This window comes from Populus trichocarpa, chromosome 5, assembly GCF_000002775.5.
Source record: "Populus trichocarpa isolate Nisqually-1 chromosome 5, P.trichocarpa_v4.1, whole genome shotgun sequence".
Taxonomy (NCBI): Eukaryota; Viridiplantae; Streptophyta; class Magnoliopsida; order Malpighiales; family Salicaceae; genus Populus; species Populus trichocarpa.
In genome coordinates, this window is record NC_037289.2 from 5,191,254 (window position 1) to 5,219,066 (window position 27,813).

Below are 27,813 nucleotides of genomic sequence, written 5' to 3' on the forward strand. Positions count from 1 at the left end.
TTTTTTTTTTAAATTTATTTTTAATATAAGCATTTTAAAATGCTCAAAAACATAAAAAAATAATTTTTTTTTAAAAAAAATTAAGATTTCACTAAACTCCAACTTCACCATTCTCCCGACCAGGCACTTCTGAGCCTTACACCAAAGACATGGTGCATTTATGTGGAGTGGGGCAAATTACAGCAAGTTTTACACTCGTTACAGGAATTTGCAATTATTTTCGAGTAAATCAAGGCAACGTTTTTCAAGTCCCTATCACCGATTATCAATAACCCTTCAACGACTGACACTTTTGGTTTTACACCTAAGACAATGGAGGACTAGCCTAGGCACAAATAACAATAACGTCAAGTTGTGTTGATTTTTGAAAGAGCAACTTCTGCAATGTGCCCAAGCTTGCTTATTGGCCTGTGGTACCTGGATGCAATGCTCTTGGAGAGGTCGATGAATCCACCTAGACAAAACCATGTCGGCAATGGCTTAGTGAGATTCTCAGAGCTTGGCAGCCTAGCTAGATCACCATTCATGAGGTTCTAACATCGTACTATTAATTTGGTAATACGAGTTCCTTCTTCTATTTTTTTCGTTTGTCGATTTACGTGTGATAACTACATGAGAGAAGAGAAGTTCCCATGCCAAAATGTAGGGGAAAGATAGGGGGGGAAACTCCTTTTTTTAGCAAAAAATCTAGAGATCTACATCTTACAAAAGACCGGGTCTCTTGGTTCCCTTTTTCCCACCACATAAGAAACACAAAACAAAAGAGAACAGAAAAAATTAAACAATCAAGAACAACTTTCCACTTTTAAATTTTAATAAGAGTAAACCAACTGTAAATTAGTGTGCTCTCTCTTTGTTAAATCTTGCAATCCCCCCCCCCCCCCCCCACATTCATCATGCCATTTCATGTCTTGTCTCAAACAGAAAGAGAGAGAAAACAAAGAGATTCTATGTCCTAGCGGTCACTTAAGGAGACCTAGCAATCCATCTCCAGCTAGCCTATTTTCAAACCCCACGTTCATTTTCTTCTCTATTTCCTCCCATTTTTTCCCTAGCTTCATGCAGGATTTAATCTTCCTGCCTGCCAAAGTCCGTGGTAAATATCTTTATGCAGATTTAATCCATGCCCAATGTCACTTCATCAATAATGTTTCATTAGTTAGATAGCCACCGATGCTGTGTGTCTTTGTTGGTTTGAAAATGTGGCATTCTTCTCTACCATAAAAAGCTGCATTGTCTTTAAGACCCGAGGAGAAAAGCGCTCAAAGGTCAGAACAAAATATGGGAGACATATCGCCCGAAAAGAAACCTGCAGGTTGTGGCCTATTCTCTGTAGTTTTCGGCCGAAGAAGTTTTTGGCCAAGAAGATCAACATCTACAGGTTCAATTCCTACAGTGAATGCAGCCAATTTCACCAGAACTCCTAGCACGCCAAGGAGGCGAAGGAGTGGCTCGGATGATGCTGCATTTCTAGACAATTCGCCTAGTGTAGCAGAAGGGCAGCAAAAATCTATCACAAAGGCTCCTATGCATCCCAAGATCCCCCCTGCACAGAACCAAAACTACGGTAAAAAACTTCCCGAGGAAGCAACCAAAATATCTTCTAATCAAGGCTATGCTAATCAAAATCAAGGTTATAGTAATCAAAATGCATTTGTTAATCAAGGTAGGAGGGTTCCTAAGGAGGCAGTTGGTATTTCCGGTGAGCTCGAAAGCATGATCACTGATCACCAAAAATCTAAAGGAAGCAGCACGCTTGTCCGTGCTTCATCAAGCAATGTGATGCTTTTTGGCAATTTAGGTAACTTGAGGCAAGGAGGAGGTGGAGGAAATACAACTTCTCATAGTGTTCTTGATTACCTTCCTAAGACCGCAAGAGAAGAGGTTGTTTCACCTAATGGAAAATACCCTAATAGTGTAATGGGAAATGTAGTGAAGAAACAGAATGAAGAGAAACCAAACGTAGGTGCGCAGCCTGCTTCAGGTTCTTTATGCCGGGCTCTGTCTACTAGAATGGACCCTGAGCAACTTAAAATGATGGGTAATGAAGATTACAAGAATGGGAATTTCGCAGAGGCATTGGCTTTGTATAATGCAGCAATCTCGATTGATCCTAACAAGGCTTCTTATCGGAGCAACAGAAGCGCAGCATTAACAGCTCTTGGTAAAATTCTCGAGGCAGTTTTCGAGTGCAGAGAAGCCATTCGAATTGAACCCCATTACCATAGAGCTCATCATCGTTTAGCAAACTTGTATCTCAGGTATAAAAATTACCATTAATTGCCAACAGACTCTAGTACAATTTCGTTCCATGATAATTTAATACTGTGTTTCTTCTTTTCCTTGGTGAAATTCTTATGTGTTAATAGATTAGGTGAGGCAGAAAAGGCTATATATCACTACAAACATGCAGGGCCAGAAGCTGACCATGTTGACATTTCAAAAGCTAAAGCTCTTCAAGCCCATCTCAACAAGTGCACCGAAGCTCGTAAACATCGAGATTGGAACACCTTGATCAAGGAGACAGCGGCTACCATATCTGCCGGCGCAGATTCAGCACCGCAAGTAAGCCGCCTAGTTATCATTCATCACATTTTAACCCCTGTATGTTAAATATTGCCATGCTATGCTAAACTAGTTTTGTGTCTAATTTAGATATTTGCATTGCAAGCTGAGGCCTTGATAAAGCTTCATAGGCACCAAGAAGCAGAGGAAGCATCGATGAAGTGTCCAAATTTTGATGTGGATGCCTGCACTAAATTTTTCGGTCCACTCGGTAATGCAAATTTGTTAGTGGTGCGAGCTCAGGTTCACATGGCTCTTGGCAGGTTAGTGTTCTGTACTAAATGGTCACGCATTATTAGAATTGCGTTAGAGGCCACAATTTGCATGATTGCATAGGTTCATAAATAAAAGAAAGACATGACTGTAACCTGGTGTTGTGGAACAACTCAAAAGGCATATTTTTGCTGGTAAAAAGGGGGACCAAAGATATACGAAGTCAAGAAAAAATTCGACTACTTACCCACCACCAGCCACCAACTTGCTCAAATATTCCCTGATTACTGTCTGGGTTAAATACTTTGATTTTGCACCTAAGCTTTATGGTAAAAGCAGGATCGTTTTTTAAAACAAAAGACATGTCTCTAAGCTCTACCCTATCACCTAATCCTGTGTCTGGTACTTCTCACCATAATTAGGTGGTAAAAACGGCTCTTCTATGAAATACTTTATCTTCTTATAGTTCCTTTTTCGGAGAATCTTCTTTATATTTCTATTGCTGACTGGGTTTACATTTCTCTCAAATAAACCATCTTACTCTAAAATTCTAAAATATAAATTATATTATATCTAACATATTTTTTCAAGTAAAAACTCTTTAAATTTAAAATTTATATAAACTCATATTAGTTTATATTTAATTTTTATCAAATAAATAGGGATAAAACTTACACGGATCCATACTAGTTTATGCTTAATTTTTATCAAATAAATAAATATGGTAAAATTCAAACCTGTAACCGCTTAGTCATCAAGGCTATGATACCATGTCAAAAAACTAATTTAACCCAAAAGTTTAAACTGTTAGGTGAGGTTCCAAGATATGATTTATATTATTCTCTAATACATTCTCTCAAGTGAAAGCTCTTTGAGTTTGAAATTTTTACAGGTCTACACTACCTTGTGCTTAATCTTTATCAAATAAATAGGGATGATGAGATTCGAACTCGTGACTGTTTGGTCATTAAGGCTCTGATAATCAAAAAATCAATTTAATCTAAAAACTTAAAGTGTTAAATGAGATTTCAATATATAATTTATATTATTCTCTTATGTTTAGCCAAACTGTAATTTAAGTATAATTGAATCTATCTAATTGAAATACTTAATGTTAGCTTTTTTATTTTTTTAAAAAATAAATCTTATAACATAACAAGTAGCTATCGATTTTATTCAGTCCAAAACAATTGAAAGAACGCACAGGTTAATTGTCCTTAGTGTTTATTGGGCTAATAAAGCTTTTAACCAACGGATTAACAGATTTGATGATGCTTTGGCTGCGGTGCAACGAGCAACTAGGCTCGATTCAAACAACAAGGAAGCAAATATGGTGTTGAGAAAGGCTAAAGCTGTAGCTGCAGCTAGATCAAAGGGTAATCAGCTTTTTAAGGCAGCAAGATTTTATGAGGCTTGTAATACTTATAGTGAGGGACTTGAGCATGATCCCTACAACTCAGTGTTGTTATGCAATCGAGCTGCCTGCCGGTCCAAGCTTGGCCAGTATGAGAAAGCGGTAGAGGATTGCAATGCTGCTCTTACCGTCCGACCAGGTTACTCCAAGGCCAGATTAAGAAGAGCTGATTGCAATGCTAAGGTGACTAAATTGAACAGAGAAATAATTTAGTTTATACAGCGTGTTTCGTCATCATTTTAACAGCTTTTATCTTCTATAGCAACTTAGATATAGTCGGATTTGGTTTGCTAGTGACTAATGTTTGTTTCACTGAAATAGTTGGAAAAATGGGAAGTCTCAGTCAAAGACTATGAGATGTTGCAAAATGAAGCCCCGGGGGATGACGAAGTGAGCAGGGTCTTGATGGAGGCCAAGTCAGAGCTCAAGAAGCAGAGAGGACCAGATGCGGCAGCTTAATATAAAGCTAGAGAACAAGTAGTGAAATGGTAGAAAGAAATTGCTAGAGCAGCTACCTGCAGAGCCAATGAGGCCAAGAACAAAAAACGAGATTACTTATGCCTAGTGTTGATGCTGAGGCAAGAGATTGGGCACACTAGATTGAAATTAGAGAAAGAAAATGCTTTAATTTAGGGAAGAAAATTGATCCGACCGGGCATCATGTTTCAGAATATGCTGTAAAGGACTTCGTTTTTATGTATAGCTGGACACTTGTGTGAAATTTTGTTGAAACACCGCCTGAAACCCGTCCGATTACTGACTTTTTTCTGGCCTATAAGACCCATTAATATCCTATCTATGAGCATTAATGAACACCACCACGAGTTGACTACTCATTAGATCCAATCTGACCGACAAAGGAACTCAATAAAACACTCCACTTTCTTAGCATCTACTAATTGCTGCCCCTTTGAGCAATATAGCCAACAACAAACACAATGCCAAATCTATCACGAAGATCATCTTCATGACCAATCACAACGATTCAAGTTTTATTAGCATTATAAATCCTCCTGTGATCAAAATGACAACTTTCATACATACATATGAAGCCATGATCATCTAAGAACCTATAACGATAAGCAAAGTCAAGACATGTTCTTGAAAAACCAAGCACATGAACAACTGTCCAAGTTATTTTCCTCATCAAAAGATGATGGTCAAAGATCGTCAAAGCGTGATCCGACACAACCCAACACCACACACAAATTAACCTTATGAAAAAAAAAAGGTCTCTCACATGAATGAAGCTCCGGCAGATTTCTTAACATCAGGATAATCACAATAATTCCTAATAGCAGTTAACTCATAAGGCGAAGTATCAAGAGCCAGCCACTGCTCAATGGTGAACTGCTTTTGTGAACAAGCCGCATGGACCCCAGTTGTAGTCACCTCCACGTAGTTAACGTACCAACCATGGCCTGAACCTGACCCATCAGATGTCAAGTTCAATGCACACACTGGTGAACTCAAACATGGTGCTCTTCCACTAAAAATGTCCAAATTGCCCCTCTCGAAGTAGTTGTGACCTGGCTCCATTAGCCCTCCCCATCTCTCAAGATCTGGGACCTCCAAGCCCTTACCATAAGAGTCGTACAGTCTAACGCTTATGATGGAGTCCGTGCCTCCTTTGATGATGGATCCTGTTCTTATGTACACTGTGTATACACAGTCTTCATCCTGCAAGAGATCAAGAAAAAAAGAAAAAAAACGAATGTAACTAAGGATTGGTTTTAACAATGACCAAAAGATGAGAAAGGATTTCGAGAAAGTTTCAGAGGGCAACTTACAGAAAATGCTATGGTGGCGAGGGAGAGGAAGAGGAAGGGGATGAGAGAGAGGTGGAGAGTGGTGACAGACATTATTTTCTTTGTTTTCTTCTTTAGCCGTAGAAATGTGAAAGGCCTGCTTAGTTGAAAGTGGATTTATAGGGAAGAGGACTTGTAAGCATGGGATGAGTGTGTAATAGCGACTTGTTTGGTTGTGTATAATTAATCTTGCATTGCATAAAAATAATATAATTATAAAAATCTCTTATAAAATTACACTTTATATTGAAGTTTAATATTCATAACAATTTAGATTCTTAAACCATAAAAAAAATCAATAAAAATATTCAATATTCTAAAATTTAATATATTCATAACAATTTACATCATAAAAAAAATCAATAAAAAATATATAATTATATATTATATTATTATTCTATTTTATTTAATATCTAAAAAAAATTTACATTAAATTTTACAATTTTATTATTAAATTAAAAAACAAAACCACTAATCGCTTAATTCCAAACTCAAACAAAATCTCAACCATCACCATATTTATAAAACCAGTTTTAATTTTTAATTTTTTATTATATTTGTCAAAAATCAATATTATTATTTAAAAAAAAAATCCAAATAAAGATATCTCACACTCCTCCTCAAAACTTGAAAAAAGGAGCAAAAACAATTAGTTTTGAAGGGTAGATTTTTAGGTTAGGATGATGGCTATTATTTGATTCGTAATATGGGAGAGATATAGTGGGTGTTGGCAGATATCGAGATATGAAGAAAGCTCATTATTTTCATTATTATTCGAAGTGTTATATAACACAAGTCTGTTATGGAGATAACAGAAGATGAGATCCTATCCTAAAGATTAATATAGGACTCATATATACTGTCATAACCTATTTTTGAGTTATTCCCCAAATTCATTTTCAAAAATCAAAAAATATATTCATACAAAAAAAATCTTTAAAAAATAATAACAGTGAGAAGAGGATGCTGAAACGCCCAAAAAATAGCTAGAAATTGGTTGAGGAGGTTCAAAAATACAAAGATTGAAATTTGACACTATATTTTTGACAAATGAAGAGCTTTGTTAACAAAGAAAACTTAATTTGAAGAAAAATATTCAAAATCAAATGTTTATGAATCCAATTAAATTTTATCGAAGGTTTAATTGAATTTATGGATGGTTTGATTGCAAGAAAACTTGATTTTTAAGTCAATTTGGGCTTTAATTGGAAGAAATTAAAGTTCTGGGGTCAAATTAGAATTTTTGAGAGTTGTTTTGGTCAAATCAAGAGCTTAATTGCATAAATATTGAAATTTAATGGCTAATTGGGGACTTGATTAAATAAATTCAAAACCAAGGACCAAACTAGAAACATACGCTGAAATCTAGGGTTTGAATTGAAGTTCGTCAGGGGTGAAATTCAACAAAATCGAAAGTTTGAGGCCAATTAGGGGTGTAATTAGAGATAAATCACAAATTAAAAGAGTAAAGAGTAATTGACAAAAAAATACTATTCATCTTCTTCTTCAGAGGGCCAGCCAGAGGGGCCTCCTTCCCAAGCCGTTTGACACCTTGTTTTTTCTCCAAATTAGATGAAACTTGCACGAAAACGATCTCCTGACACCTGACTACATGCTAGTGCAAACCGTTTGGGCTGATCGAGGCTTCAGAGGTGGTGACACCGCCCCAAAGAAGCCAACCCGACCAACCATTTTCCTGCACAAAACTGATAGTTCATCATTGCTACTTTGAACTAATGGTTGGGATGCTTTCGGGTCGATCCAAGGGCCGAGATTTGGCACCATAAAAGACAAAATGTCCATTTTCCATCGCCTATAAATAGATTTGATTTTCATGGTCCAGAAGTGGAGAAATTTGGGTCCAAAATCAGCTAAAAAACCAGCATCCAACACCCGGTTTCTACCATCCTCACACTTTCTCTCTCTGCCATTCCAGCCGCCGTAACACGCTACTATTAGCCCATCCGCCACCCTATCCACCACAACAACACCACCGAGAATAGCCACCAGCATCACCGTGAGCCACCCGCGCCACCAGGTTAGCTTCCTTCTTCTTCTTCTCCAGCCGCGTCCTCCACTATTCTGCGTGAACAGTGGAGAGTTCTCCAGTGTTCACTGGGCAGGGCAGCGCAGACCCAGACCAAAATTGTTGGGCCGAGTTCGACCCAGTCCAAAAATTTCCAAAAAAAAATTCCTTTTGAAAAATTGTGACTTTCCCGCATATTTTTTTTTAATCAATTTTGCTTAATATTGGTTTGTATTTTTATATCGTAAAGATACAAATCTGGTATTAAAATACCAGTTTTCGTCAAAACATTGCAAAAAATTATAAAACAAAAAATATATTTTGTTTTCATGCATACGACAAAGTCTCTCAAAGATTAAAAAAAATCATATCGTTTTTTCATACAAAAAACATAAAAAAAATTCAAAAATATGTTTTAGCATGCATTTTGGCTTTAATAACAAGTTTAGTGGAGCCATGAGAACTAGGTCAAAAATTCCAAAAAAAATATTTTTTTTCTTTTAATAACTGAGATTATGAATTTTACACGTAAAATGTATTCCCGGTATTAAAAAGGTATTTCTTTTGTTAACATAGAACAGTTAGGTTTTTTTTACTTGATAAGATAAGGATCTCCTTACCGAGAATGACTTTTCTTAAACCCTAAACAGACCAACAATTAGAAAACACGACAATACCGTAGTTTTTTTATTAGACAATCAAACAATGTAGCTTACTTTAGGTAGGACGTATTTGGGGTTCTAATACCTTCCTTTTACACAACCAGTCCCTGTGTCCGATCTCTAAGATCAGTTAGGATTCCTAATGATCAAAATACTAGGTGGCGACTTCCTTTCCCGCTAAAAGATAAGAATTCCTTATTTCCCTATATTTCTTGATTTCTAGATATATACTTGAGAATGAACGCTATTCGTCACGACGCCGCACACATGCGACATATACAATAACATTCTAGGAGAATAGTTGTCATCTAATATGCTCCCTCAAGATAGACCACGGGAAGAGAGGCAACGATTTTGTAAGAGCATCTACAAGTTGATTATCAGAGGAAACATGAGCTACACGAAGAGAACTTGTCTGGACTTGATCCTGAATAAAATGAAAGTCTATTGCAACATGAGTGGAACACTGGATTAGAATACAACTAAGTAACTCTAATATTATCACAATAGATTATAGGATCATGAGATAAATCAATTCCAGGATCAATTAAGAGATAACAGAGCCACTTTAGTTCAGTAGCAGTAGCTACTACATATCGATATTCAGCTTCTGTAGAAGTACAAACAATAGTTTTTTGTTTCTTTGAATTCCAAGAGATAGGATGACAACCAAAGTACACAATATATGCATTAGTTGATGAGTAGTCATCTTTATCTCCAGCCCAATTTACATCAGAGAAGGCATGAAGCGAGAGTGAAGAATCACAATTAACAATAACTCCTTTATCTAAGGTACCATATAAGTAGTGCAAGATACGCTTGACAAGAGCCTAGTGCTCAGTTGATAATTAATGCATATATTGAGATAATTTGTTTACCGTATTAGTGATGTCTAGATGGGTCAGAGACAAGTATTGCATATTGCCCACAATAGTGCGGTATTCAGTAGGATCGAGAAGAGATGTGCTTGAGTGTAAACTGATTGGAGGACTATTTTCACTTCAATCCTTTATCATTTTTTCATGGAGCTCATCAAATGAGATGGAGTTATCACGAGCTTTAATAACATGAACCAATTCTTTATAGTTATCTCTTAGCTCATCTAGAATCTTCTCAGTAAGATCTTCCTCACCTATTGGTGCACCAAGTATGGCAAGTTCATCTGTGTGAGCTTTGATTGATTGAAGAAAGTCAGTAATATTCAAATTACCTTTGGTGGAATTTTTTAAAAGAATCTTAACTTGTTTAATGCGTCCACGAGATGGTTTAGCATAGGTGTTAGCTAAGATGATTCATACTTCCTGTGATGTTGTGGCTCTAGCAACAAATTAATGAAATGATTGTAGGAGAAAGTGAGCCAATGAGAGTATTAAGGATGAGCTGATCTTGATGAACCCATATGTTGTAAGTAGGATTTGGTATGGTTGAGTATTTGCCATTATAATAACAAGTGGACAGGGCTTGGATCCGTCAACATATCCAAGAAGATTGTAGCCTATAAAAAGAGTTTGGAATTGAAGTTTCCAAAAGACATAGTTACTGATAGTGAGTTTAAATGGAGCTTGAGCAGAGGTGTTTATGCATGGTGATGAGTTTAGAGTTTTTGTCGAATTGGTTTGAGTAGTCATTAAAAAAAAATTGATGTTTTATTCAATGGATAGAAAGGAGCTCTAATACCATGTTGGTAGATTTCAAGATGTGGAGAAAGACTCATTATTTCCATTACTATTCAAAGTGTTATATAATACAAGTAAGTTATAGAGATAATATAAGATAAGATTCTATCATAAAGATTAATATACAACTCATAGATACAATCAGATTTGTGTTTGAAATATTCAAATTAACCAACAGTCTAGGAGAATATCATCTTATCAATATTGAAGAATGCAAGAATATTAATTCGAATCAAATATAATTAACTAGAAAAAATAATTATTAAATCCAAATCCAACTATATGTCGATGCCAACATTAAAACACCATTTTTCTTATCAACATAGCAAGGATTTTTTTATCCAACTCCACACCTACCACATGCAAAGTAAGTAACAGAAGCCTCTTAGTTAAAGCATCCGAAAAATAGCTCACCTTCACATGGAAGAACTTAAAGCAGCAGATTTTTTAGCCCGATAATAATCACAATAATTCCTAACAGCAGTTAACTCGTAAGGTGAAGTATCAAGAGCCAGCCACTGCTCAATAGTAAACTTCATCTGTGAACAAGTCGCATGGACCCCAGTGGTAGTCACCTCCACGTAGTTAACGTACCAGCCATGGCCAGAGCCTGACCCATCAGAGGTCAAGTTCAAGGCGCACGCAGGTGAACTCAAACATGGTGCTCTCCCACTGAAAATGTCCAGATTGCCCCTCTCAAAGTAGTCGTGGCCTGGCTCCATTAACCCTCCCCATGCTTCAATATTGGAGACGCCCACGTAGTCACCATACATGTCATATAGTCTCACGCTTATGATAGAGTCCGTGCCACCTTTGATGATGAACCCTGTTCTTATGTACAGAGTGTATACACAATCTTCATCCTGCAAGAGATCAAGAAAACAAAAGGAATAAAGGACTGGTTAAAGAAAAAACAATTGAAGAGATATAGATGGCATTATGGGGTTTTAGGAGGGTAGCTTACAGAAAAGGCGATGGTGGAGGCGGAGAGGAGGAGGAGAGAGAGGAGGAGGGGGTTGAGTGACATTTTCTTTTTCCTTTTTTGGTTGGGTATGGAGATGTGGAGGTTTGATTTGCTCCATAAATTATATAATTAATATATATAATGAGCGTGGTTGGTATTTTCCATTTATGGCTGTCTTATTTCGTGGTGTGGGCTGTGAGTCTATAGTTGTTTTGTAAGGAAAGGACAATATAGGAAATACAGAAAATATAAATATGACTATAAAATTGCAAATACGTTTATCCCCAATATAATTTATGGAGCAAGTATATATACATCCCTTGATCATGTAGCAATTTCTTTTTTGGTAGAAGATCATGCAAAAATTACAAGTGAGAGAAGCCCACAAATTAATTATAACAAAAAATCCCACGAATTATAAGTACATATATTACATGACTTTTTTTAAATAAAAAAAAACCAACACAAGGCTTGAAATTATATATATCTCGAATATCATTAATTTATTTATTGTCAATCTAAAACATGGTTAAAATATAAAATACCAACTATAATAAATCAAGTAAGAAAAATAAAAATATTTTTAATTATTGAAGATTTTATAAACCAAATAAGTATTTTATTTTATCACTCAACATTTTTTTTTAATTCAATGAATTTTTTTAAATATACTAAGCTGATCAGATGAAGAATACAAGAAAGAATTTTTACCATAATGCAAGAACTTTTAAAATTATCATACAATAATATATATATATATATATATATATATATAATTACAAATAATAATTCATTTCACATTGCTAGAAATATAAAGTATAACAGCCACCTGTCCTCTTGGCTTTGTCAAAGTCAATGCAATATTTATGAAATTTCTAGATTGGCCTTGCCAAGTGTCAAACGAAAAGAAATCGCATGTGGGGACGCCTGATGAGAGCGTACACATGCTAAGTGATAAGAGAATGGATTTCCTGGCTATAATTATTGTTTTGGTTGCATCTTCTTTAATTTTTTTTCTTTTTTTTTGGCAGAAGAGAGAGATTTCTGGAACTATTGAAGATTGATCGAGTAGAGGGGTGGGGAGGGCATATTCTAATGGCTCCAAAAAAGGTTCCATGTGAAAGAATCAACAATTAGGTGGCAAGTTCGTCAGTATAATACTGAGTTTTTCTTATGCTTAATCAGTGTTAGAGCATAAAGAAAATTGTATTTGACTTTGAATTGTAATATAATTTTCTTAATAAATAAATTATAAGAAAAGATAGTTGAATGTAGAAGTATTTTTGCATCAAATGATCTATATCTTTGCAGATAAAGATGATAAATTAGAATGAATAGTCTAATAGTTATAAATTTGGATTTTTTTTTTGCTTTAATTCAATAACAAGTTTTAATTTTCATTAAAAATAAATACATTTCCTACCGCCTGTTTAGTCCAGAGTCAAGATTAAAACCAAAAAAAACATATAAAAATGCAACTTGTCTATTAATTACTTTGTACAATTACATCAAATAAAATAAATCCAAAAAATTCCTTTTCAAAATAGGTTCAACAAGAACACCCCTTAAGCTCGAGCTTGATATCGTGAGCATAAAGTACAGCAGGCCCCAAAAAGATTGGGCTCGACCGTGGTAGTTCAAACCCAACACTCAATGAGAAGCCCGAGCCCACCTCCCTAGAGAGTATGACCTTGGGCAAGAAGCCCGAGCTTATGCAAGGTGCACGCACAACATGGGCGTGATATGCCCAACACCCCTGTGGTCTTGGGAGCGCGCCCTGAGCCTAACATGCTTGGGTTTAGACAACGCGCCTCAATCTATTTTTCATCTTTAATAGGCCCAAGCCCAACACTTTCTTAAGATTTTTTTGGAAACCCACGCAGGTCTCCCGATATTTTATATTGATTCAATACATATTATTTTGAGTAGAATACAATTCAAAATATCATAAAAAGTAAAATTATACTTCAGCTCATTCTTTCTACAAAAGGATAAGATTCATGAGCTATAAATACATCATAATTTTTTCGAGTCAAAAGTTCACAATCTCTTTATTCTCTACTGCATATATATTTTCAGAGCATTTCTCTCTAGAATATTATTATAATTTTTCTCTCTAAAAAGTTACTGACTTTACCATCGCAGAGCCCTTATATCCATCAAAAGAAACCTTTTTGTAGATACCAACTATTAGTCACCTGGCTTACCAGACACCACCTGCTACTACCATAGCTAATAGTTACCTGACTTACCAGATATCACCTGCTACCGATTATCAATCCTGTGAACTTTTCCTGTTAAGTTACCAAATACATGAATCAGTTTGCTTGAACTATAAGATCATTTAATTATTCAATGCATCAATTTAATTCCTAAGTATCTTGGATTTTGGAACTCATCAATCAGAAAAAAATATTTTTATATCTTTTTGCTTGCTTAAAATATTTATTATTCAATTAAATATATAAAATAAATAATAATATGAAAAATAAGAACCAAAGGATTGTAATGGTTAATAAATAATTTATTTGACACAATTGAAAGAAGGTTCAAATATCCTCCCGTGCATGCCTTCCCTTGTAACTTGAAAAAGGAAAAAAAAAAAAACAAGAATGAAAAAGTTTTTGGAAGTGTTGGGCCTTTGGGTGCTTAGGGCTATAGCCGAGCCAGGTGAGAGTAAGAAATGATGAGATGCCCAAACTAGGCCTGCTGATATCAGATTTAGATATTGGGCTGTAATAATTAAAACTATAGTTTAATCTGTAATATTGTAATCTGTTGCCTTGTAGATCTAGGCCTGGCCTGACCTCTCTTTCAGTTGAATATACTTTCAGATTTTGTGCTGTGTGACAAAACCTGCCACAGAAGAATGAAATATATCTCGACATGACCGAGGCTAGCTGTTGGGATGCAACAAAAAACCATTAATGGGCATCAGTGGAAAAATTCTTCAGGCACATATTAGTAAAGATCTTAATTAGGAATCCTTAATTAATTACAAGAGGAACAAAGCGTAAATCTCAAACCCTCTCCCCTTTGACCAAGTAAAGATCTAAAAATAAGCTCAAATTGATGATATACCAATGCTTTTTCCTTACCAAACTTATAGTACTTACGTGTTGCCAATCTCCAATTCCAACCTTGTTTCTTTCCTCTTATCTCTAATGCTACCCATCAACAGCTCATGCAACAACCTACTCCCATGCAAACCCTAACTTTCTTCGTTGCACGTCATTACCATTTACCCTTGCCACCCTAACCTCCTCCCTTTTGTCCGCCGCTCCCCATCTCCAAATGGAGGAGCGGGTCCCAAATGAAAGTGGTGACAAAAGCGATGAGCCTCCTCTCCACACTAGATCCCCACCATCCGGCAGTGACCTTATTCCCAAAGCAAGACGATTTCCATCACGCAAGAAATCCATCAAACACCCATCTCCCGAAGCCATTGAATCTGAAACCTATATTATTCAGATCCCGAAAGATCAAATATTCAGTACTCCATCACCAGAAAATGCTATAATCGCGGAACGCCACCGCCTTCCACAAAAGAAGGATCAGAGGTCTTGTTGCAACCGTTGGTTGTGCATCATTGTTGCATTGATCTTGCTTGCTCTCATTATTGGCATAATCGTCTGGACATTTCACATTCTTTTTACCCCTAAAGTTCCTCTCTTCACCGTTGTGAATGTTACTGTCAAAAAACCGCTTTCTACTCATAAGAAAGCACATCTTGGGTACCAAATCACATTCGAAACAGAGAACCCAAATGGAAGGTTGAGCATTTCTTATGTTAACAAAGGGGATGCCACATTATTATACAAGAATCACAAGATTGGTACAGGAAAATTCCCTGAGGTTGATCAAGACGCTGATAGTTCAAAAAGCATCGAGTTAGGTCTATCTGGCTCAAGTGGACCGTTGCCTGACGACGTTGAAACGAGCATCCAAGACAAAAGGGGGAAAAAACATGTATCTTTATCAATAAGAATGGATGTCCCAGTCACAATGAAAGGTCTCGGGGGAATTAAATTACGGCGTAAGGAAATCAATGTTGTTTGTACTTTCAAGGTGAGCTCTTTGGGGGCAGGTAAGGATGTTCTATCTCAAAAATGTCAGTCCAAATTCAAGTAGATGGTGCTGATCATATCAATGATGATGATGATCACACTGCAGTAGTAACCATCAATGTTATGCAAATTAATTTAATACTTCGGGTCCTGTACGTAGTATTTTCCATTTATTCGAATGTTATTTTATGTTGATTATTCCAGTTGGTGGGATCGATGGACTTCATATATACATACTTATAGTCTCGTTTTATTTCTTCAGGAAAACTAATCATATAATAATCACTTGTGTGCTATAGTCTAATTCTTTGCATGGCCGTTCTCTGTAAATTTATGCATTTCCCCTGTCTCTTGAACCAGAAGGTGATGGCGCGTCCCATTTTTATTCTCTAGATGACCATCCATGCATCCAGAATTTATGGTCACTGAATTAATTAAGATTATATATATATATATATATATATATCAATTGTTTATGCACCTGTTGATTTGCTATTGGGCAAAATCAATTGTGCTTATCTTTCTACCAATTTAACATCTTGAACTTAGATAATGGATGGCCCACCTATGATGAAGCCCAAATAAAATCTTAAAATTTTGGAAGTCCAGTACTTAACAACTCCATGTCCTCCACGGTCTAAATGAAGTAAAACAAAGTTTGTTTGTCCTGCGGACCTTTTTTTTTTTTCATTTTTAATGTGAAATAAATTATGAAAAAATAAGTTAATAGAAAATATCTTTCCATCAATTCTTAAATAGTATTAATTAGAAAGAGGAATTTTTTTTATCATTATTATAACTCATGATATTTATCAATATCATTAATATCACAATTATCATACTATCATCACGGTCCATCGTTACAATCATAACTCATGAACATAACCGCTATTTTATTATCATTTCATTATATATAATTGTCGATCACCACTATTATTATTGCTACACCATAATCATTATTGCCAACACCATAGTTTTATTATTAAAATAACTATATATCATTTTTATTATCACCATCACCACTACAATAACAATCATCATCCTATTATCATCAATATTATTAATATAACAAATATTACAACTATTATCATCATGGCGCTACTATTATAATTATCAATACCACCACTATTACCGTTATATTTATCACAAATATTGTAATTTTTCTTATTTTATAACCATCATAAAAAAATCATGAATGAAAAATAATTTATTTTACAGAAATTTTTTTTTTGGTATATTCAAATAAAAAAAATCATTTTTTTAGGAAAATACTTTCTTTCTATATAGAAAAATGGGATAAAATATGGAGACATATCCGAGGAGATTTTGGATCAGTTCGAGGCCTAAAGTCCATCAATATGTTTCATTTCAGGACAAAACTTCTGATCACAAACAGGCACGACGGTGGGCCCATTCGGCAGCCAATGGGCTCAATATACTGTTTGACACGGCCACACTCCAACTGCCCAGATGTACTTACGAAAAAGAAAAGAAAAGAAAAGAAAATAGTGAGAGCGTAAATGTTGTAGAGATATATAGTGGTTTATAATTAATTAAAAAGTATACACATTGAGATTAATTTATACATAAGATATCGATCGTGGGATATTCTCATAATTTTATAATTTTCCTTATTAATTTTATTTACCTGATAAGTACCTATATATATATATATATATATATATATATATATATATATATATAAGAAATAAGGTCTTAAATTCAATCTCGAGTCATTTTCCTTCAAAAGATTATAGTTAACAGCAAAAAGGAGATCACCAAAGTAGAACAATTATTGTACTTTGTACAGGACATTTCGCAGAAAAGCAAGTGGCATAAAGGGAGTGGTACTTTGAAGGAAGCCTTTGATTTAAAGCAAGAAAACTTTAGCAGAGCATTAGCTAATATAGAACCATGGAGAATGCAAGCTTTTGAGCAGGTTGGAAGGGTGGGTTTCACTTTACCTCTTTCTTGCTCGCACTTGCACTTGGTTAGTTGGGGAAAATGGATCCCTCTCTGTATTGGGTTCCTTCTTTAATTATAATTTGTCATATACACGTTGCTTTTTCTCCTTTCTCCTTTCTTTTTTCTTGTTTAATTATAATTATTAGCCTACAAAATTAAAAGTCAAGCTAGGTCCTTTTCATCAATCTCAGGTCAATTAATCTCCCCACTTTGGTAGCATACCCTCAGTGCCCTCAATCATCTGCTTTTATTCACTACTCGATGCCCAATGTTGGTTTAGCGTCCCAGCTTCAATCGTCAATAATTGTTGCTTCATTTCCCCGCATCCATTATCTATTATGCATTTTAAAATTCATAAATTTAGTTTCATGCATAGACTACGCCAAACCAGACAGTTCCCAAATTACATTCCCAATTATCCATCCCCTTTCTCTTGCATCAATACTTTTCATATATGGCAGAGAGGTTCTGGCTGGAGGGGGTCGGCCTATGGCTATGAACCATGCGCAGATAGCTAGGCTCTGTTCATATGTTCCCTATAACAGGGGCATCTAGGACACATGTGCATCCATGTGACCATTGGGTTTTGGCACATACAACCAAATGACCAATAACTAGTCTCATCACCTAAGAACTCAATATTAAATTAGATAATTTATAAACACAAAGTTTATAAAACTGAACTAAACAATATTGGTATTGAATCTACTAGGTTATTAGTTCACCTAGTGGATCATTATTTAGGTCGTATAGTCAATGTAAATATATGTTTTTATATATCATACAAACTTGCTCGCCAAAACCGTGGGTGGGAGGCTAATCCCAGGGTTGATCCCTGAGGTTCCGCACCTAATCTAACTCTAAATAATATATTCATATCATGGAAACTAGTTTTTAAAACTTATGTCTTTTGGTTTTTGAAAATTCATTGTCAATCACCCCGGCCTGGAGCAAACTAAAGCAATCTTTATGAATAAACTAATGGCTTATTGATAAATTAAGCAACTCACTGAAAGTAACTATGTCAAGTGTATAAGGTGTTGATGTCCAGCTTGAACTCATCACACAGTCCTTTGAAAATATACAGATTTAATGCCCCAAGCTTTGGAGGAGGGGCCTGGTGCATAAATGAACAACTTTTGGGTTTGTATGTGCATCACCATGTTGGATCTCTTATCTTTACTATCTAAAAAAATATTTTTTATTGCTCTATAGCCATCCATTTTTATCTTATTTAGTCTTTTCATAATTATTCTTACATATCATTATAAAACTTATCACACTACAGATAAGATGGCAATGAGTCATCATTCTACGTACGTCTATTCTTGAATCACCATATGCTGGGCCATGATCTTGGGTATTGGAAGGAGAACCTAATGTATTATCAAGGTAGGCAATGAAAGTACTCATCAGTATTTGATCTTGTTAAACCAAAGTTAAACACTCAAGGTTGGTACAAGGAAGAGGATTGTTTTCAACAATCATGTTTGAAGGTAGACATAAACTAGATCCATAATAAAGCTAAATAAGCCATATCCTTGCAATAATGGTTTCATCTATGTTCTCCTATGTAAATAACTTGTAGTTGATAGTTTGATAGAGATAAAGTGACGAGTATTGGAAAAAGGACGGGAGGTTCATAATTAGGGAAAAGATATCAGCAGGGGGTTAACAACTGCTTGAGGAAACATGTTGGTAGGTTTTTTACTTGTAATTGCAGGAGAGCGGACATTGCCTCCTTCTTGATCATTATTTTTATGATTAAGTGATTTTCATACAAACTATAATAATTATTGTATATAATTTTAGTTTTTCAGGGTAGGATCTTGTTGCGTCAAGTTACAAACTATTTAAATTTGATTTTAGTGTATCTTAGGAGATATCCATATCAATTGGTATCAGAACTTGTGCTATTATCAAGTTATATTTCTTAATTTTGTTTCTTCCTAGTTTTGACTAAGGCCTTACTTCTCTTTTTAAAAAATCATCTTGTCTAATTTTGATTTTTCTAACATATCAAAGAAAATCTGTATTCATGATCTTGATCTTCTATCTTTCTTGATTTCAGCCTAGAATAAAAAATAAAAAATAAAAAGAAATCTTGTTCTTGCTGAATTGCATGTGTGGATTAAAAACAATGAAGGAAAAGTTGCTATGGCATAACCGAATATAAGCCCTTAAATTCTAGGGTTGACCAAAAGTTTCTTGAATATTTTCTTGATTTTTCCAAGTAGATAGATACCAAATCTTGGTATTGCCAAATTAAATTCTTGTTGTTTTTGGATTATTTGACATTGTTTCATTAAAATTTGGTTAGTAAAGATCTTTATTTTTTTTTTGGAAAAAAAATAGCATACCGATTCCCTTACTTCTTATTTTTGACATTGTTATTAAATAATATTATAATTTTTTATTTAATTTTTAATGTTTTTTTCAATTATTATGTATCTAATATGAAAATAACAATACTAATAATAAATTGTTCATGAAAGTTCGATTCAAACTGGTTTTTTATTAAAAAAAATTAATGAATATAATTTCATCACATTTATGAATTTTTTAGCTTTCAATCATACACAAAATATATATATACTATTTTGATTTTTTTTTTAACTTGATTTAACAATCGTAAAATATATTTTTTAACAGAAAAAATGATTTTATTAGTTAAAAACATTATGTTTACTAAGATAAAGAAGAGATATGTTAATAAAAAAATTATCTTGATGCATTATTTTTTCACAATAATTATATTTTTAAATTTAATAATAATATCAATTTTTTTTCTAATATCTTAAAAATTTTTATGATAGAAAATTGTTTTTAACCCTATAGCCGCAGGCATACAAACTAATGAGATCCAAAAATGTACTGAATGAAGTGAGGAGAGGAGATGGTGAGTTTACCAGTCAGAGTTGTTGCAGTGGTGACAGCCGCTTGTGCTTCCTTCCCTACCAATAATTGAAGCTTAAAAGACTCTAGTTTATTTCAGTTAAGGCACCAATGATGAATGTGGAACCTAGTGGACTCCATCTTTCCACGTACAAAAGAAACCGAGCTTGTCAAAGCTTGGAGCCATGTTGCTGTCCCTATACAAAAATTCGTGTGTGTGTGTTTTTTTTTTTTTCTTCACATCAAACATACCTCCTTGAGTGGATTCCAACTCCTCATTCAACCATAGATTCCCTTGTCCTAGTGGTGGGCTTCCCTTTCAAGAACCTAACCAAAACGTTTATCCTTTTCCGCCTCCTTTGAATGCCAGAAAAAAATAAAAAAACAGGAGGTTCCATTCATCTCTAAGGTGGGGATCACTCCTACAGATCTGAGTACCCAATGGGGGTATAGGCCTGTTCTAATGCTCGTAAGAAATGACACTTCAATTCCTATCACCTAAGTTCTAAATGATTAATATTACTTGAGCTTATGTATTATACTTATTATTTGAGGGCGTTTCTATTCAACATGCCAAGTTCAACGGCTTTTTGAGCATGTGCAAATAATATCTAGTCAATTCATATTAATTGCGACTTTAAATTTTTAAATTGTTTCGACAGACGAAAAAAAGAAGATCTGAATTACTAAATTCGCACGACTTCTGTCGTATTATGGTGCCTACTCATTTTTCTGCTCATAAAAGTGTATCTCCGAAGCATATATTAAAATCCTTTCCAGATCTTTCTTCTTCCTTGTCCGAGAAAGGTTGTATATGTCCATCTTTGGTACGCCAAAATGGAGCCAGGTATCACCTAGGCAAGCAAATATCTAATTTGATTACCATATATAGTCCTTTACATAATAGTACTATATATTTCTAATAAATGGCTCTTGAATGCTTTTGCTCACATAAATTTGTTTACAAGGAAAGGATTCTGAGTATTTGAACACAGCTAGAGCCATTTTAAACCACAGCCTTACAATCCTTAATCAATTTGTGTCCACTAAGAGAGAAGACTCGTCATGTATGGAGTCATGGACATGTAGAACAGAAAAGGCCTTCTTTGATTCTTGTGGATATCAATTCCATAGATGCAGTTTTGGGGGAGGTTAGGCAGTCTCTTGGAATCTGTGGAAGTAGAAAAGAAAGGAAGCTAACCTAGCCACTAGAGTCAATAATTCCCTATGTTGTCACAATTATTGATCCATGATCACATAGGGGGGTGGATATAAAATCCACCTTGATATATAGTATCAGTACTGTTTACCAGAACGTGCATGAGATATTGTAGCTAGCTTCGATCATAGTACTTGGTATTAATTATTATTAGTATATCTATGCAGTGGTTACATCATGATTCGTACATCCTGGCTTCAAGGTAAGCATCATGTCTTCATTCAGATAAAACGATCAGGGAGACCCAAGAGCTGCTGTAGCATGGTGTAAAGAAGGACAAACAAAAACAAAACTGAAAATAGGATTGAACGTCCACAATTCTTTTGGATCATCCGTCTCATGGGTCTCTCCTTTTGACTCAGCATGAAGATAATTTAAAGTAAAAGAGGAAAGTTTAATCTATATAATGGGGCCTCAACATTACCACATCTCCAAATGAACCAATCATGATGGAAACGATAAATGATGGAAACGATAATCTTATCTCCAAATTAAGGATTTGTCAGTGAGCTAGCTATGATAAGTTCCATCTACATCCCTTTTGCTTTTCTTACATTGCATTTTCTAGTAAATTCTGAGTCTGTAATGAGTGATTTGTCCCTCCTTTTGCGCTAAAATACAGATCCATGTGAACTTTATTGGTGTTGATGCTAAAGAATGTTAATAAATAGTCATTGATCTGTACTAAATATGGTTAAGGTGGTCTATCATATAAAACCAATAATGCATGTTTGTGTTTTTACATGGCCAACCTATATATACTCTTGGGAAGATAAAGCCTTTACATTTTCTTTGGTCAGAAAATTTGCCATACAAGGTTCTCTTTCTTTGTAACTGGAGATTTATTAGCCCTACCTTTTTCTTTTATATAACCCCATTTCTTCCAAACTTGTAGACCGTATGTACAAACAGTCTAGCTTGTAGTCCTTGATGAGGGATTATTGAGGGCATGTGGAGAAAGCAACAATTCAAAGGAAACGCGGCCTTGAACTCTTCCTACCTTTTCAAGAAAAGATAAGTGGCCTTTGAGGTTCTTCTAAACGATCCATTTTAGGTTTTGAAAAGCAGTTTCCCCGAAGGTACCTCTCTCCTTCAACCCTGTAGCACCAGGGCTAGCCTCGGAACTTATGAGGAAAGGAATAGTCACAAAGCTGGCAACCTTGGGCTCAAAGACCTTTCTCTTTCAAGCATATTGTTTGTTAAAACTTGTACATTATTAAGCAAAATGTACCAAAAATTCAAGGTAACTATGATGTAAGATGTGGGAGGTTCTTTCTTTCAGAAAGTTCCTTTTGAACTAAACATTTCAAGCGCATAGCAGAAAGATGTAGATTAATTGTAAGAGCCTTGCGTTCTTTCCGTGATATATATACTTCAATTATCAATCCCATCACTTGTACAAAATCTTCTTTCTAACCATTTAAGTTTCCGAAAAGAATTGATTGCAAAACTTTGCAGTTTTCTACATATAAACTAAGAAAGGCATTAATGGAAGATGATTTAAGTTATTTGTTCATATCAACACATCTTGGGGCCTAGGTAGTTTAGGATTTGAGGTCCCAAAACACATGCGCATGGGTTTGAGTCAAAGCATATATGCCAAGCTGCATTGGCTGGACCTAGAAAATAAAAATGGTAATAATAATGCGAGGCCACGCATATTTATTAATTAGTGCTAACCAAATCCAACATTTTTTTTTTTCAAATGCAATGCCACACGTACGCACTCATAAATTATTCATCAAGCTAGCTGTTGTAATCGATCAGATTTAAACTATTAGATGATGCGTAAACATTAAAATATGTTGTTACATCCTTCTCCTAGAATATCATAAATCACAAGGTTGTGAAACAAAGAAAATCAAATCTGGTCAAATACTACCTTGAATTTTTGGTTAGCATGAATTTAGTCCACAACTTTCTTTCTTTTTTAATCTGATTTAGATCCTTAACTTTTCATTTTCTTTCTTTCTTTTATCAATGCCATCCCTTCGTCCATTTTACCATCCAATCTGTACTGAAGTTTGACTGGACATACACCCTTTATATAACGCGACATGTGGATTAAACACAAAAAATAAAAACTTAATTAAACTTATCGGATGATATTGCAGATGATAGAAAGGCCAGGGATCTAAATCAGATTAGAAAAAGGTTAGGGATTCAGTTTCTATTGACTGAAAGTTAAGTTCATGATAGTTCTTGACCAATTAGCCATTTAGGATATTTCATCATGGAAACTGAAGAAGCTAATATTGAAGACCGTAACTTGAAAGTAATTTCGAGCTGCGGGTTGACAGAGTTTGGTTCCCATATACATTTCCTTAGACATGACGTTTGGATGCCTGGGAATGGACTCGTGCTCACATAATAATGGAGTATTCACCAATAATATTGTAAAATATGATCGGTGAATTTCGATCATTCAGAGGGATCATTCTTACAAATATCCTTTGCCCAAAGAAGTTTCTTATGAATCTTAAAAAAACAAAAAAACAAAATTATTGTTTAAGCAGACCATGTGAGGAGTTACAGTTAATATTGATTAATTATTAGGTTTGGTTATGGAGATTGCAGTTTCACATATACACACTCAATTTAAAAATAAATCTTCAATTTTTATGATGTATCTGCTCGAGTCATGTAGAAAGAGAGATCAAAATATCTATGCATTTTGATTAATTACTTGCAAGTTACAGAGATCTTAATCTCCCCTTGTACCCAGCTGGCTAGTTACTACAAGGCCTCTCATGTCAAGAAAAGAGTCATGTTTTTTCCCTTCCTATTTTCTTGTTCATATTTTTTTAACCTGAACAAGAAATTACGTGGTCTAACATCGATCCCACCCTTAATTACATTTCTTGAAGGGGTGGGTATATATATATATATACTGTTTCGATTTTCCTACTCCATCTTAAACCCTTGACTGCCCTTGAAAGGCTAGCCGTTTCCACTGCACCAAACGTTGCAAAAAATCCATGACCTGTGGGAATATCCAAAACTCATTAGCTATATGACTAGCTAGCAATGTATTACTCGAAAGAGAAAAGCATACAGAAAGTGAAATAGATAAATTACAGCAATTATGCATGTATTGGATACTACTTGCCTGGGTGGGTTCTTGTAGGGAATAAGATGCACTAGTGTCCTTGGGGAATTTAGAGACCAAGATACCAAAACCTTGTCCTCTCTCTCTCAGCACCTAACAACAGTAAAAAAAAAAAAAAAACATCATTAACCTAAAAAGACCTAGATTTAATGTAAGTTTGATAATTAAGAAAGAGGACTTTGTCTTTATTTTAAGCATTGGATACCTTAAATGCATCCTCGTCTGTTCTATCATCTCCAATGTAAACAGGAAAAACATCAGTACAATTGGCGAATCCTGTAAGAGAGATTAATGATTATTAGAGATTAGGTAATAAATCATTCAACACTATAGTTTGTCTGGCTCTTACAATTTTAAGTGTATGTATATATACAAATCTAGTGGGGGTGATCACTTCTTTTTAAACACCGTGATTTCTAGTGGGTCTTTTGGGTTCTTCAGATAGAAGCTTTACAATTTTTTGAGTAGGTGATTATTATCGATCAAGCACAGGAAAGAAAAGGGAAAACAAGACCTTACCAAGAGACTCTAACAAAAATTCAAGAGCCTTTCCTTTGTCCCATTTAATGGTAGGGCGGATTTCTAAAACCTGTGCAGAAGAAGGTGGTATGGAAAGTGAGGCATCTCTTTAATTATATACTCACCAAATACATTATAAAACTAATAAATAAAATACAAGATTTTTTATTTATTAGATGCCATGCCACACCTTTCTTCCTTGAGTAAGTCGAAGCTTTGGGTACTCCTTCAACACTGACTTAACTACTTGAGCCAGTCCACTCCATTTCTGTATTTTTCATGCATCACAGTTAGTAAAAATTAGTTTTAATATAACAGTAACAACATATTGATATTTTCTTGATGCTCGATTCCTACCTTCTCATCAACGCAGCGATAGTGCACAGAGAGACAGAATTTGTTATTTTCCACCTTGGCCCCTGGAGTTGTTTTAGTTTTCTCTACCAGTTCTTTGTAAACCTGAAAACCCATTACCAAAAAAAATAAAAAATGTAAATATCCTCCAATAATTTTATTTATTTTCTTTATAGTAATAATTAACTTGTACATCTTACCCAAGTAATATTTACATTACCTCATCTATCATTGGAAGAAACTCACTGCCAGCTTGAAAAACAACACCTTCACTGCCCTGAAGAATACAACATAAAAGACAAACCAATTTCTATCATTTTGTGAAAGGAGAAGATAGAGAAAATTAATCAAGCTATATTTACATGATGGTACTTGAAAATACAGAGGTAAAGCTCACTCACTTTCTTGTATTTGCTGCCTTTGGCTGGTCCTTTGATGTCCATGCCATGGCTTCCAGCATAGTACAGTTCTGCTAACCGTACAAAGTTATACACCTATAAAATATGGACAGAAGTAACAAAGTTTAGCACGAGAAAAAAAAGGAGAAGAGCCAAAGTAATCTGTACTTACTGGCCTAACATTATTGAATTCGAAAGAGGAAAAAAAAAACAGGCTTAAAATGTACCTTGTCTCTGCATCTCCCACTCACTATTGCAGTAGGAAAAAATCTCGCAAGCTTTCTCACTGTTGCTCTCATCTAATTTTTCCCCAACACAAACTTCAGTTACAATATAAAAAGAAAAAAGAAAAAAGGGAAGAGGAGCTGTACAGAGAAGAACTAGATACCAACCTGCTTGGACATGAAAGCTCTATCTGGGTCATCAACGATAGGAGAAAGTGTGCCATCATAGTCCAAGAACATAACTATTTGCTTTCCTTTGGAGGCATCAATTATCTGCTCAAACATCTCCAGTGCTGATGGGTGGTGAAGCTGCAATCACCACATTAAAAATCAGGAGTCATCATTTGATCATGTCTAAAAGTCCTTCCCTGAGCTTTATATTAGTTAAAGATTGGTTTTTCTATTTTTGCTTTTGGGTTTATTGTGTGTGTACTCACAATCCATGAGCTTTGGTCGTCATTAGCAGAAGGTGTGGACTTGACATGAGTAGGAGAAGAGGTTCTCATGGAATTAACCCAAGCATTAAATCTTGCTCCTCCACTGATTTCAAGATTCTTTAAAAGTTTCTTTCTGGAAATAGAGATGTAACCACCAGGAGCCGCCGGAGGCTTCTGCGCGGCCGTGGTGAAGATAGAGGAATTTGTTACATGCACTGTGATTGCCAAGTTGATTCCAGAGTTTGTATCAGCCACTACCACATTTTGGTTTGTCATCTTTCCTCTACAAAAAAAAAAAAAAAAACCCAGAATCACATTTCCTTCCAAATTATTGCAAACAAGAATTTGAAGAAGATTATCAAATCAAGAATCTAGAAAAACCCATTAGAGAAACTACACCTACATAAGGTCCTTGAATTATATACCTTACGAGAAGATACTGATATTCGAAGGGACAACAAAACTGAGTGAATAAGAGAAGGGGGAATTAAAACAGAGTGCTCTGTTTTATAACTCTTTAAGCTTCAAGAAGAAATACAGAGAACAAACAAGAGAGATAATGTAAAACAGAGAAGAAAGCAAACAGTTCCCAAAGTTTTGTAGAGAGAGAGGTAATGTATGCTTGCAAGAGAGACAGCCCAGTGGTCGATTTATAGTTGCAACAAGACGGACGAGAGGGCCACAATGTGCACCCTCTCTCCTTCCTAAGCTCCAAACCGTGGGACCCTCTGAGGGGTGGAACCCACAAAGCTGGCCCAGACCCGAAATCCTGAAGAGGGACCCACATTTGGCCTAGTCCCCTAGCCGTCTCCATAAACACCTTGCCAGCTAACAGTTTAGGACGTGGAAGACATTCTTTGGATGACTTGACTGTGGTGGGTTCTTGCCACGTGTAAATAGTCACATGCCACTTGCCAGGACCCCCCCCCCCCCCCTCCCCCTGGAATTTGGATGCCTAACAATTGAAAACCCAAAACCCCCCGCCCCCCCGCCCCCCCCTCCCCAAACTTTGTAATCTAAAAGCAAGTTGTGGGGGTGGCCGTGGTGGTGCTTAGAAAACGCCCCTTGTAAACACAAATAAAACCACCAGCTCAAACCAGCCTACTGTTATATGCTATTGTGCAAAACCAGCTGCGGTTCCTCTATGTTCCTCAATTTGAGAATTTAAAATTTGAGCAGCTTCAATTTGAGAATTTAAAATTTGAGCAGAAACAAAACAGCCCGTGCATAATTTAGTAGATAATTAAAGCTGCAATTTTATTTTATTTTTCAATTCCTTCATCATTTGCATTCAATCC

General features: G+C 35.3%; 5 protein-coding genes across 6 annotated transcripts; 2 read left to right on the forward strand and 3 right to left on the reverse strand.

Annotated features, from left to right (window-relative positions):
* The first annotated feature begins 883 nt into the window (after window positions 1-883).
* Window positions 884-4,924, forward strand: LOC7477091 (inactive TPR repeat-containing thioredoxin TTL3). The gene is made up of 5 exons (XM_024600639.2): window positions 884-2,261; window positions 2,370-2,565; window positions 2,656-2,828; window positions 4,042-4,375; window positions 4,514-4,924. The coding sequence occupies exons 1-5, from the start codon at window positions 1,282-1,284 to the stop codon at window positions 4,649-4,651; spliced, it is 1,821 nt and encodes a 606-aa protein (XP_024456407.2). The 5' UTR covers window positions 884-1,281; the 3' UTR covers window positions 4,652-4,924.
* A 236-nt stretch (window positions 4,925-5,160) lies between these two features.
* On the reverse strand, window positions 5,161-6,136 carry LOC7477092 (PLAT domain-containing protein 3). The gene is made up of 2 exons (XM_002307058.4): window positions 5,983-6,136; window positions 5,161-5,872 (listed from the first exon to the last, which is right to left on the reverse strand). Exons 1-2 carry the CDS (start codon window positions 6,052-6,054, stop codon window positions 5,429-5,431), a joined length of 516 nt encoding a protein of 171 aa, XP_002307094.1. The 5' UTR covers window positions 6,055-6,136; the 3' UTR covers window positions 5,161-5,428.
* Window positions 6,048-11,442, reverse strand: LOC7471515 (PLAT domain-containing protein 1). Of its 2 annotated transcripts, XM_052453277.1 has the most exons (3): window positions 11,329-11,442; window positions 10,779-11,227; window positions 6,048-6,164 (listed from the first exon to the last, which is right to left on the reverse strand). In XM_052453277.1, exons 1-2 carry the CDS (start codon window positions 11,389-11,391, stop codon window positions 10,781-10,783), a joined length of 510 nt encoding a protein of 169 aa, XP_052309237.1. In that variant the 5' UTR covers window positions 11,392-11,442; the 3' UTR covers window positions 6,048-6,164; window positions 10,779-10,780. The 2 variants fall into 2 exon arrangements, with proteins under 2 accessions (XP_052309237.1, XP_002307095.1); XM_002307059.4 differs by lacking the exon at window positions 6,048-6,164 and having other exon boundaries at window positions 10,569-11,227.
* A 3,180-nt stretch (window positions 11,443-14,622) lies between these two features.
* LOC7471516 (NDR1/HIN1-like protein 13) lies at window positions 14,623-15,459 on the forward strand. The gene has a single exon (XM_002306279.1). It carries the CDS (start codon window positions 14,623-14,625, stop codon window positions 15,457-15,459), a length of 837 nt encoding a protein of 278 aa, XP_002306315.1.
* Window positions 15,460-24,128: 8,669 nt separating this feature from the next.
* On the reverse strand, window positions 24,129-27,146 carry LOC7477093 (probable trehalose-phosphate phosphatase J). Its single transcript, XM_002307060.4, has 12 exons — window positions 26,941-27,146; window positions 26,516-26,798; window positions 26,247-26,387; window positions 26,082-26,153; window positions 25,858-25,950; window positions 25,677-25,733; window positions 25,460-25,561; window positions 25,293-25,370; window positions 25,103-25,172; window positions 24,789-24,859; window positions 24,584-24,676; window positions 24,129-24,457 (listed from the first exon to the last, which is right to left on the reverse strand). Exons 2-12 carry the CDS (start codon window positions 26,789-26,791, stop codon window positions 24,389-24,391), a joined length of 1,122 nt encoding a protein of 373 aa, XP_002307096.2. The 5' UTR covers window positions 26,792-26,798; window positions 26,941-27,146; the 3' UTR covers window positions 24,129-24,388.
* Between the last annotated feature and the right edge of the window lie 667 nt (window positions 27,147-27,813).

What these genes read in the sequence shown, in the direction of transcription:
- LOC7471515 (XM_052453277.1), bottom strand. Translation starts at nt 11,391, where the DNA reads ATGTCACTCAACCCCCTCCTCCTCTCTCTCCTCCTCCTCTCCGCCTCC. An exon ending in CCTCCACCATCGCCTTTTCT is followed by an intron (nt 11,228 to 11,328) that starts GTAAGCTACCCT and finishes GATCTCTTGCAG; the next exon opens with GATGAAGATTGTGTATACAC.
- LOC7471516 (XM_002306279.1), top strand. Translation starts at nt 14,623, where the DNA reads ATGGAGGAGCGGGTCCCAAATGAAAGTGGTGACAAAAGCGATGAGCCT.
- LOC7477093 (XM_002307060.4), bottom strand. Translation starts at nt 26,791, where the DNA reads ATGACAAACCAAAATGTGGTAGTGGCTGATACAAACTCTGGAATCAAC. An exon ending in AAGGCAGCAAATACAAGAAA is followed by an intron (nt 25,734 to 25,857) that starts GTGAGTGAGCTT and finishes TGTATTCTTCAG; the next exon opens with GGCAGTGAAGGTGTTGTTTT. An exon ending in ATCGCTGCGTTGATGAGAAG is followed by an intron (nt 25,371 to 25,459) that starts GTAGGAATCGAG and finishes TGAAAAATACAG; the next exon opens with AAATGGAGTGGACTGGCTCA.
- LOC7477091 (XM_024600639.2), top strand. Translation starts at nt 1,282, where the DNA reads ATGGGAGACATATCGCCCGAAAAGAAACCTGCAGGTTGTGGCCTATTC. An exon ending in TTAGCAAACTTGTATCTCAG is followed by an intron (nt 2,262 to 2,369) that starts GTATAAAAATTA and finishes ATGTGTTAATAG; the next exon opens with ATTAGGTGAGGCAGAAAAGG. An exon ending in GAGCTGATTGCAATGCTAAG is followed by an intron (nt 4,376 to 4,513) that starts GTGACTAAATTG and finishes TCACTGAAATAG; the next exon opens with TTGGAAAAATGGGAAGTCTC.
- LOC7477092 (XM_002307058.4), bottom strand. Translation starts at nt 6,054, where the DNA reads ATGTCTGTCACCACTCTCCACCTCTCTCTCATCCCCTTCCTCTTCCTC. An exon ending in TCGCCACCATAGCATTTTCT is followed by an intron (nt 5,873 to 5,982) that starts GTAAGTTGCCCT and finishes GATCTCTTGCAG; the next exon opens with GATGAAGACTGTGTATACAC.